At 39.2% G+C, this 12,248-nt stretch overlaps 1 protein-coding gene across 3 annotated transcripts in view; it reads left to right on the plus strand.

Annotated features, from left to right (window-relative positions):
- Positions 1 to 12,248, plus strand: part of Fgf12 (fibroblast growth factor 12) — a 536,407-nt gene that overhangs the window by 321,017 nt on the left and 203,142 nt on the right. For all 3 annotated transcript variants that reach the window (XM_075967620.1, XM_075967626.1, XM_075967614.1), the window contains one exon: positions 1,851 to 1,961. In XM_075967620.1, the coding sequence (XP_075823735.1) occupies positions 1,851 to 1,961 (111 nt within the window). The remainder of the gene's footprint in view (positions 1 to 1,850; positions 1,962 to 12,248) is intronic.

Here is a 12,248-nt window from a genome sequence, read left to right on the forward strand (position 1 = left end):
CTCTATCTAGTCTCAGCCTTCACAAGTTCAGTCAGTATTTTACCACAACAGACCCAGGAGGCTGTGCATTCTTCACCCTTCTAGCTTCCTTGATTTTTATAGTTGAAACTTTATGTAGTGATTAGGATTTATAGATTTGTGCAGTTTTCTGGTTCATACCATCACATAGTTACTCATTTGACATTTTAGTGTTTACTATATAAGTAGAATTTTTTAAATCTACATGAGAAACCTGAAACTCGGATGTTACATTGTTTTCTTGGGATGCCAAGAAAGCTGGGGCTTTTGGATGGGTTTTATGCCCCTAGAGCTGAGTGGGTCATACCAGAAGTCTTTGCCGAGCCATGCCAGCTTGTTGAAGATGAATGCAGTTGTTTGTTATGTAACTGTGTGTTTCTCTGATGTAGCCATGGTGTGCATATAGGGTTCAGTGGGTCCATGGAGGACAAGCACTAAGGACAAATCCTGTCACCACTAAGGGTAGAGCACTCTAATGTGGCAGGGAGCAAATTATAAAAGGGATGTAAGGCCCACTTAGTTTGGCTTCCAGCTTGTCTCAATAAGGAAATTTAGGCCTGCAAGTTAAAAGTATTTAATTTAATTTAATTCAAGAGAATATATTGCTATTAACCAGAATGCCTGGTTTCTAATTCTGTTCCACATTCACCCCTTGTTGCTTATTTTCAATTTTCTTAGTATTTCTTTTTTTTCTTATGACACCTTTGATGCCGAACATATTGCATTATATTTCCAATTATGGCCATCAAGTCATGTACTGAATTCCTGTTAGAACCACACACCATGAAAGTGTTTGGTTTACCTGATGTATTCCTAGAGAGGGGGGAAAAAAGTGAATTCCTGGATGATATTCATGGAATAAACATGAAGGTCTAGGCTGACAGGCACAAATTCAGTGATGATTTTTCCAGAGACATCATTCTTAACTTCAGTAATGTGGTTTCCATCTTTGCCTTGGTTTGTACCATCAGCGATAACGCTCTCTATTTCTGCTTATGGTTTATGAAATAGCTGGAGCTGTAAGTATCCTGATAATTTCCATCCAGCACTAGACAAGAAAGGATGGCAACGCTGTAGAAACCAGTTGGTTGCTATAGGCATCACCATAATGGAAAACCTGTAAATATTTATATAAATTGATACGCAGAAATATAAATGTGCTGTATCAAGGAGTTTGAGGATTTAGTTATACAAAATGTCTAAAAGTGAGGACCACTTATGGCTTAATTTTTTTATTAAATAAATGTTTCTGACTTGAGGTTTGTGTTGCTTTGTATTAGAGACATGAGTTTTACCTCTGTGGCGAAGGGTAACTGTGAAGGTCTCATTCCTGCACAGTTTTCATCTCACTTGTAGTTCTTCTTGAATGAATTTGACCAGAATTTCAAAACCCAGGTGCTTCTGACAGGTACCTGACATACAGAAATAAGAAGTCATTCAGACACCAATTATGATGTCAGGAAACATAGGCGTTATCATGGCATTTTTGTCTTTGGGCTGGAATAGAGCTGTAAACTTGGGAGCATCTTGCAGGAAGGCACCATCTGTAGAAGAAGGGGGAATAATTTACTTTTTAACTTGTCTGTGTTTTCTAACCATAATTAGCTTTAATATTTACTGACACATGACACACTTCAAAGCATTATGGTTCTGCCCCTAGGAAGAAGAATGGCATAGCTATTACGCAGAAACAACCCCCTTCCAAATGCTAATTTCAATATTTATAACATGGGCACTTATGCATTTACTTATGGAATGTACTTAACAACTTGCAAGTGTGCATTTTTATAAACAAAATAAAAAGCGAATAATTATTTCATCTTGTCTTGCAGAACCCCAGCTGAAAGGGATCGTGACAAGGTTATTCAGCCAGCAGGGATATTTCCTGCAGATGCATCCAGATGGTACCATTGATGGAACCAAGGACGAAAACAGCGACTACAGTAAGGAACACCAGCTATTTTCAATGCTGTGCAAATTGAATATGTAGCCCCACACAGCCATGCTGCTTTTTGGACTATTCAGTGATAAATGAACTAGTCTTCCCCATTTAACCTTCTTGTAGCATTCGTCTCTTATTCTTACAGAAAATACAGCACTATATCAGAGGAGATATGCGTTCATTGAGAGGGCAGAGTGCTTGAAAGATTTTCAGTAGCCATTAGATGCAGATGTCTTCTTACTTGGTTGCTTTTTGCCAGTGAGCTAAGCACTCATAGAAATAATACAGACTTTCCAACACAAGGTGATATTTAAATCTTGGACCCAAGTGACAAACAAATTATAATTCTCAGATCATATTTTTTTTTGGTGGAAAACATTACTTCTTCAGGCAAACACGAAACACGTATGTATATGTCATTTCATTGCGGTTAAGGACAACATCTGAACGCCCTCATGATGTTCAGTACATGTAATTGGAATAAGTTAGTAAAGGCTGGTAGAACTAACATGGACTTAAAGACAGTCTTGAAATAAAAGTTGCGAATGTTAACGATCATTCAAAAAGTCTCCCAGAAACAGTCATTAGAGTTGACAAGTTCAGAAGGGAAATGTAGTTCATCAAGGTTCGAGAGAATGTATTCATATTTTGGAAACAACAAATATACATGCTTCAGAGGTGAGAATGTCTTTACAATCATGCAGGTGCCTCAGGTAACATTCCCCGTTCTACAATTGCTCAGGGTGACATATTGGTTTTATCATGACGTATTGGTTCGTATTTATTGCTAGATTTGTAGTGTTAAATGTACAGTGAATGAACCTGGCGTGGTAGGCACATGATATAATTGAGCTTTAGAGGGGAAATGCAGCCAAGTCAAAAGTTCAGCATTATGTGAGGCTTTATAGTGCCTTTAAGGGCAGCCTGGGCTACTCGAGGCTGCACCTCAGAAAGAAAGGAGAAAATCAGAGACACAGAGTGAATGTTCATCAAATACACACCCAGTGGTTCTGATGAAAGTGATTTTATCACCCTGAAAACCTCTCACACTTCAACGGTAACTTAGAAAATCAGATATTTTATGGTGCTGTAACTCTTAAATTAACAATGGCGTTTGAGGCAAGATTTAAAGCTCTTAAAGCGCTGAGACATTCCTGTCCACCCCTTTTGAATTTTCTTTGTTTACTTAATATTGTGCATTACAAAATATGAATTACAATAAAGAAAAGATCTTATTATGAAGAATCCCATTCCACTTTTCTCTCGGTTTTTGGCCAGGCAGTTGATTGCTTCATTGTGGTTTGCACTGTTAATTTGTGTTTCCATGAATGCATTCTCTAAGTGGTTCAAGCTTTCAATTCAGGCGAGAAGAATGAAGAGCCCATACTCCCTGCATATGTCGGTCATCTATTGCATCTGTTCTTGAACGTCTGATTGAGAGGGCCACACTTACAAACCTAGGCAGGGAACTGCCTAGCTGTGCCTCTCGTGTTGATTGTGAGGTATCTCTAGACCTCAGTTCCATGTTTAACACAAGAAATGACTAAAGAGAAAAACAGTAGCAGCATTTTCTTTCAACACCACCCATAGGACATTTTGAAAAGTTGAAAAATTAATGTTACCACTTACAGCAGCCATGCTGAGACCCTGGGGACATTTCGGGAGAGGAGGTGACAGAACGGAGAGCTAGAGGAGTTCTTTAAAATATTGTCTTTTGCATGTGACAAGGCCATGGTAAACATGTATGCATAGTAGCCAAGACCACAAGAAAGACACATAGAAAGGACAGGGGAGTTGGAGAGGTAAGAGTTGAGAAGAAAAAGGGGGTCAGAAGGATTAGAGTGGAGTAAGAGAAAGTAGTAGGGGGATTCTTCAATGTATGCAAGTAAGAAAGCACCAACAATTAAAACCATTTATATGAAAGAGTTATAAACTGATGGAAACCAATTTGTTCCCTAAGCAAGTCAAGTAGCCATTCTCTCTCTGTTCTACAGGATGCTGCCTGAACCCAGCCAGCTGTGTAACACTTTCCACCCAGAGGAGAGAGGGTAGCAAACACCATGGGATCCAAGCACACAGATCCTTCATTGTTGCCAGAAAAATAACTGAAAGTGATCTACTCTATGTCTAGGCTCATCACATACTTGAATCCATGCATATCTATATATACTTACACATACATACATACATACATGTATGCACATGTATTCCAGGCATACAAGAAAAATACATAGAGCACCAGAATTCCTGATACACATGCACCACATACATTGAGGGTAACTGATGATGTGTTCTATAAAATGCTTACAGAACTGATTTAAACTTGGAAATTTATACCATTGTTTTTAAGCTATGATGATCTACCATGAATAACTTTGATAAATTATTATCAAAATAACTTTGGTGTGCACACTCTAAAGTTGAATGTAAGTTCATTTAGATATCAATATGAATGTTATTGTTTTAATACATTCATACCTTCTCTTCAAGAAAAAAATTCTGCTTTTCTTGATTATCAGATATCATAACTTCCCCAAATTTGACTTTGCTTATTTAGATATGATCTATTATAGCCAAATACTCATTTAGGTGAGTGAGTTTATTCATCACCTAGCAATCTAAAGTAAAGGAGTAAATAGCAAGTGATGTAGAGACAGTTGCATAGACAGACAGATATATACAGGTAGCAAGATATCATCCAAACATCGAGCAGAAGTCAACGGGGAAGGCTTCATTGAGGCAGTCATTTGGAATTCTAGGAAGAGGAAGTCTCTGGCACAGCAGAGGGTCCCTTGGGTGAGGCTTCCAAATGAAGAAGAAAAAAATAAGTTGGGAGTGGTACATGTTGGTGAATGGAGATATTGGAGCAGCTGGGGAGAGAGATTAGGGTTAGATATTTCCTATTTCTTTGTATACCTGTGTGAGATTCTCAATCATAAAGAATAAAGTGAGAAGAAACACTAAAAAGAACAAATAGGAATATATAGAGATAATATCATCAACTCAGCAGCTCACAATGTCCCACAGAAGCTGGCAAGCTGAGATAGTAAACTTGAGTTTTGGAGTGAGATTTTAACCCATAGATGGAGTTAATCCCAAGAGTGAATTGGTTTCTCTTTCCCACTACAGGAACTCTGCAATAAGGGCTAAACAATAGTAACCTCGGTTCTTCTCAAGGGCACGATGCTCACACTCTTGGATGACCGTGTAGTGAGGGGAAGCCTATTCCAGCAAGGGGACTTGAAGGACATTTTGAGATCAACATGCTTGGGTTCTGAGATTAGGGACTGATCTCACTTTAGAGCCAGCTTCTCAGTGAGCTCCAACAACACAGGACAATTTACCAACATAACGTACATTACACATACCGTTTTAAAAATAACCTTTTCTGTTCATATGCTGAAACCACTCTTCATATTGTCTAGTATATTTTAAGCTTTTATATAAGGCAGAGCATTGTAATATACATGTTACATTCTGTCATCCATTTTATTATGGTTATGAGACTCTTACAGGTAATATACTTACCTGCTTTATCTAAGTCATGTGTCTATTAAGGGTGTTCAATGATGCCACAGTGTGGATCATGCCTTAAACACATGGACCTTTGGGTGCTATTTTAGATCCAAATTTATATCCATTTTATTCTTACCTTTAACTCCTGTGACTATGCAGCATATTTGTTTTGCTCTTTATTTATTTATTTCATCTCATTTACCAGAAGGTAAGCTCCTATGTGAAGAAGTTTTGTTTTGATCCTTTTTTATATTTATAAAGGTAAGCTCCTATGTGAAGAAGTTTTATTTTGATCCTTTTTAATACTTATAATGGTCTATCATGCATAGTACACATTTGCTGGCTGGCTGGCTGCCTAAATGGACAGGTCTTCTTGTAAACAGGTTTTGCAATGGTTGGCTAAATAATTCCTACATAATGTTTACCTTTTACTTGTTTAAAATTTTATTTTATTATTTCGTGTGTAAGGGTATTTTGCCTGCCTGTGTGTCTGTGAACCCCATGTGTACAATGTGCCCAGAGGTCAAATGAGGGAGGTGAATTCTTCGGGACTGGCGTTACAGATCCCTGTGAGTGTTATCTGGGTGATGGGGTTGGAATCCGGGTCCTCTGGAAGAGCAGCCAGTGCTCTTAACCACTGCGTCATTGCTCCAGCTCTACTTTTGTTTCTTTGAAATAATTCTAGTCTTCAGCAAAATCAGATATTGTAGCAAACACATTTGTACTCACGAAGCTTTCTCTAATACCATTGTTCCAAACAACAGCAGAACAATGATCAAAACCAGGAAATGAACACACTTACAATGCTATCTCCTGGGTTACAACATCCTTACGTCAATTAGTGAACTTGCTCTTGACCTTCTCCCACAACATGTACCAATAAAAAATGTTAAATGAAACAATAACTTTTAAAAATCTTTTCCCTACGTGGAGATGAAGGCTAGACAATGCCAGAGAGACATTCAAATTCAACTCATGTTTTTAATAGAAAAATTATAAGCCTCTAAGTTGTTAACATGTCTTTTCTTCTCCACTCTGTGTGGGTGGGGAGCAAAAGCAGTTGATTGTTTGAAAAAAAAGAAAAAAAAAACTCTTGTTACTATAAGCATCTGCCAGAAATGTTGTGTTTGGTTCATTAGGTCCAAACCATCTTTACCACGGCATCTTCAGAGAACTGATAGACACCTGCTCTTTTGTTCATGGAGAAAAGACTAATTATATGTAATTGAGTACAAAGCAAATGGCTTTTTTTTTTCTGCAGTGGCAGATAAGAATCGCTACAAATGTAATGATAACAAAAATGCAGGGCTGTGTTGGAACACTGCTACAAAAAAAGACAATTGCAGCTTGGAGGGTATTAATAGGAATATTTTACATAAAATTTAAAAGCTCATTATTCTGTTCTATACGTTCTCACAGGAGATACATTTAAAAAGGTTAAACAATGCTGCAAAGAAAATGATGATGATGTAACTAATTGTATTGTTCTCATTTCATTGGGGGGGGGGGAAATTACACGAAGTGCCCTCTGCCTGTGGAGAGGGGCTGCATGCTAAGGTTAGCATCACTGTTAGACTGGTGAGTGGGGTCCATACTTTACCCACCTGGAGTGAGGGGAGATGGCCATGGAAAGCCCCTTTATGTAGTATGAAGAAGCAAAAGGTTTGAGTAGTCTTGGAGTGAGGGGGGAACTCTGGAGCCTCCCCCAATCCTTTCTTTTTAGCAATATTTTTGGGAAGGAAATTCAAGCGTGTGTGCTAGAATTATAAAGGCACAAGTGAGTTTCCCACTGAGAAACCATGTGAGGAACAGCAATGCCAACCCTATACCTAGTAGGTCTTGCTGTACCATTGGAGGTGGATTATAAACCATGCCGCTGGCACAGTCACACAAGGCCCCGGTGATGAGATGGACTCATGTTTGAGCACAGACACAGACCAGGAAGCAGTAGAAGTGACCGAATGGCCACTTTTCAGTCCTGGCTGGTGAGTGTCACTGCTATTTCATCAAGCAAAGCCTTCTGGTAGCCTTTATGCTACTCCATAAAAAAGACACTCATAATTTGTATTTTATGTAAATTAAATCTACACAATATCATCTTTGTTCTTTGTGTTGCACAACTTTCTTGCCCAATTTGTTGTCTTTGAACATTTTTGTATTGGCTTTCTATTCTATTCCACTTTAAAGATAGTTTTATTCTGTTTTCTTCCCTTTTTTAAAAAAAACTACTCATTCCTGCTTAGCTTAGTGACACAGGCCTATACCTGGAAACATGTGGCAGGAGGATCAGAACTTTAGGGCCTATCTGAGCTACTAAGTTTAAGACCAACCTGGCGGTTCAGTGAAACCCTGTTTACGAACATAAGGTCAAAGGAGAGCTGAAGGGAGCGAGAAGATTGTGGAGCGGTTGCTTAGCATGTTGGCGGCCCTAGGTTCAGTCCTCAGTAACACACACACACACACACTTAAAACCACACACACACACATACACACATATTCATAGGCAAACACTCTCAGATACATGCATGCACACACATATATACATTCTCACACTCACATACTCACACACACACACAGTTAAACACACTCAGACATGCATGCACACACACATATACATTTTCACAGACAAACACACTCAGATGCATGCACACGCACATATACATTCTCTCTCACACACACTCACAGGCAAACACACTCAGACACATGCATGCACAAACACATATACATTCTCTCACACACATAAACCCTACTCCTCCTAGACTGAAAATTTCAGTCTCTTGTTTATTCTAGTAATGCATATTTTGTTTTTTCTTTATTTTACAGTTAGCATATAGGTAATTAAGGGAATAGATCCCTTAATTCTAAGTTTATAATATTTCATACTCCTGTCCATCTTAAATACAATTACAGTTTATTAGATCTCATAATATTTTAACTTCATTATGATTTTAGTCTTAGGAAACGTATTTCAGAACTGCCTGTATCTGATTTTTAGAAATCTCATTGTAAATGTAAGAAGTTAGTCATCCAGTTATGTTTTCTATACAATACTAAGCATATGATGTTTTGATACACTAGTCACAAGCATATAGACACAGCCAAAGCCAGCAGGAGCTCATCCTGCCCAACTTTGAACAGAAACAAGAACCAAATGTTTGCTTGGGGGAAAAATTATCAAGGGAATCATGTATCTAGTTATAAGGACATACATGCAGATGCCTCCAAAAGCTTTGAAGACATTCCCTGTCTCTAATGATGGGTCTTTGGGGCCCAGACTTTCTTCCTCTTTCACACGCTTGAGCACGTTTGTTAGAGCTTTTGGCAGAAAAGCGATGCCGTATCTAATTCTGTTTTCTAGAGTCGTCTGTATTTTAGGACATTGTCATTATTCCTTATGAAATTATACCTGTAGGTTGAGTTGAAAGAGAAGTAAGTGGGTGCATTATCCCGCAGGTATCCCCAGACAAAGCTTTTATCCTGCCAAGCAGCACTTTGGCCCATGCAGGGCTGACACTCCTCCCGTTATTACCTCTCAGTGGCACAATTAGCTGTCACTCTTAACTTGTGAATTCTTTTATTCCATTGGATAATTTTTTTAGAAAGGAAAAATAAAAGCCTTTGTAACCTGATTTGGGGCTATAGAAGGTATCCCTGGCATTTATTAGAAATGCATATTTTGTTGTTAATAACATTGCCTCCAAATTATATTTGTGGAAAGCTTGAACAAGACCCACTTATTTCCTTGAATAGTTCAGCACCTTATTGATATCACCAGGACTAACTCCCTTGGCTCCGTTAACCTGGATCTGTCACCTTCTTCCTGATAGGAGATTTCTTTCTGATGGGGAAACTCTTGCTCCAGTGTAACTGCTAGCTCAGAAAAGAAAAAGGAGAGACAGTTGAAATGGTTCTCTCCCACAGTTTATAATGTATTTGTAGGTTTGTATTTGTGGGATAAACGGGTTTAGAATCTTTTTAAAACCTCATAGCTAAGTGGATTCCTGAATGCTGGTGAGGCCTAAGTTGCCTTTTGTGTTTTCTTGGCTCCATGAGGTAACTAATGTTTGGCCTTGGGTCAGTCACATAGACTTTCTCCCATGTAGATGAGCTTGGGTTGTACCAGATGAGAGGGACATATAACCTCTTACACCCTTGATACTTCTTTTCTTTCCTTTTGTGCCAAAATAAATGTGTGCTCAGTAAATCTTTTTGTGGCTTCCCTCCCCTTCTTTCCCTGAGAGGCATACTGTAAGCAGATATGAAGTCATCAATTTGCAGAGCACTGCATCGTATTGTTGAGATGCACGCAAATACCCAAAGAGTCCCCTGCATGTCCATTTCCATCCATGATGGGGCTTAACAGGACTGTGTGTGCCTTGGGGCCAGTAATTTAACTTTTCTATGTCTTTAATTCATTCTTTCCATAACGGAGAGTGTACTGGTCCTTAGATCTCAGGAATTTTGCGTCTATTAAATGAAATTTATGAAAATTTATGAAATTTATGAAATTCACAATTTATGAAAAGTGTTTTAAACAGTAATTCTTAATAAAGCTCACCCATTATTATTATCTCTTCATTAGAGCTTGACGGCCTGCTTTGTTTGCTCGGATTTTTGGGGGGTGATTGCTTGCAAGCAGCTCATAGACAGTGGCTGTTTGGCAGACGTAGAATTCTTCTCAGTGGCTGCTGTTGTACCGTTTGATGTGCTTCCATTGGAGGGTATTGAAATCATTAAGTAAAATAGCTCAGAAGGTGTGGAGACCCCTCACCTGCGTCATCAGCATTATATGGGGGATCTTGTAGAAACAGATCCTCCAGTGCAACTCTATACAGATGTATAAACAAATGTAAAATTTGAGACGTGACAGATGACTTAATAGTGTAAGTAAAGCTATGTACTACATAGATTTATGTTTTCATGATTTTACACATGCTGATTTTTATTTTTTGAACATCGTCAGTCTTATTCATGTGGTATGATGGTTAGTATCATCTACTTGAAAGGATCTAGAATCACCCAGGAGGTAGAACTCTGCCTGAGCATATTGGGGGAATTATCTTGATTATGTTAGTTGAGGTAACAAGACCCACCTACTGTGGGCGGCGCTGTGCCATTCCTCTGACTGGGCTCCTGGACTATAAATGAAGAAAGGAAAACGAACCACAGCTCCTATTCAGCCCTCGCTGCTTCCTGACTGTGCATGTGATATGACCAGCGGCTTTACTGCTCTGGGTGCTTTGCTCTGCTATGACGGATCCGGAAACTGTGCATCAGAATACACAGTTTCTTTCTCAAATTGCTTTGGTCAGGGTCGCTTGTCACAGCAACATTAAAGTTAAGGCACACGATGAGTCACCCCCCTCACAGCAGAGCCCCTCTCAGCCCTTGTGCTCCGTCTATGGTACACCAACTCCGTGTATGCTCAGCAAATGCACCCGGCCACAGAATCCTCACTTCATCTGCGCATCTGTTTACACCTGCACAGACCACATTACACTCACAGACTAGCTGCATCTCTGCTTCCCTGTTCGGGTACGACTTAATTATTTGTTCTCCTAGCAAGCAATGAACACGTTCCAAGATCCCAAACCGCAGGGACACATGTGCTTCCTCTCCTTGAGTTACTTCAAATGAAAACAGTTGGACAGATTTCAGCAATAGACACATTCACTTTTTCTTATTCTCCTGCCCCCTGCTTAAAGCCCTAAGACCTTCAAGTTCAGGGTGGCTGTGGCTCTCAGTCAACGGCTGTGAAAAATAACGGAGTACGGACAGTGAAGGAACAGCTCCCATCTGCTCAGCATCACCCATTGAGAGCTGCAGCAGCTTGAAGCTAGGACCAGGTCACCTAGTTTCCACCCTGCTGAATCTTTAACAGTCTCTTCTCTGCAAAATGATGTGTTTATAAAAGACAGGCTTAAAATCTGAAACTTTTCAAGTTTATAAGTTGACGATGTCTATTTTTAACTTTTGAAGGACTATTAAAAATGGCAAAGATGGAGGATCCAGCAGTGCAGTCGGTTTTGTGCTGAATTTGAAAACAATGATGCCATTCCCTCCTACCTTCAATAAGCATACAAACCTGAGCCAGCCTCCGCTGCCTTTGACATTTGCAGTTGTTTATTTCCTAGGGGATCCTTTTATCTTAGGTTTCCTTGTTCATCCGCCATGGTCAAGGCATAATACGAGACAAATTCACTGCTTTGCTCAAATTCTTTCTCTCCTTTTCGTTTCTGTTTTACTCTTGCACGTCGCTAAGAGGAAAGCTGGAATTTGACGAGTAAAATTTGATGTAAGTTAACCTCCTGCCTTCAGGCTTCTCTGCCCGTGCTCTCTGTCCTCCTTGCTGTTCCTCAAACACATCAGCTCCTTTCCACCTGAGGGCACTAGAATAGGCATTCCTCTTGCTCAGCATCCTTCTCTCTAATAAGTGTATTTCAGTCAGGTTTTTTTTTCTGGTTTATCTAGATAACTTTCAATCTCTGTTATTAACATTCTCCTTTAGATCCCCAAATTCTTATTCATTTTCTAGAGCTCCTTATTCAATAAGCTGACTTTATTGTCTAGTGATACTTCTAAAGCAATCGCATACAGAATACATATTCTTCTCCATCCATACTTGCCTAGTCTGTCTCTTCAAGCATGGCTGTTGGTCTTTTGTTTTGCCAATTCTCTTTTTTTTTTGTTTTTTTTTAACTGTAAAGTCTTCTTTCCCTTCTGAACAAACTGCATCTCTTATTTATACAGTTGCAGCTGGTGCATTTACTGT

The sequence above is a fragment of the Microtus pennsylvanicus genome, chromosome 1, assembly GCF_037038515.1.
Source record: "Microtus pennsylvanicus isolate mMicPen1 chromosome 1, mMicPen1.hap1, whole genome shotgun sequence".
NCBI lineage: Eukaryota > Metazoa > Chordata > Mammalia > Rodentia > Cricetidae > Microtus > Microtus pennsylvanicus.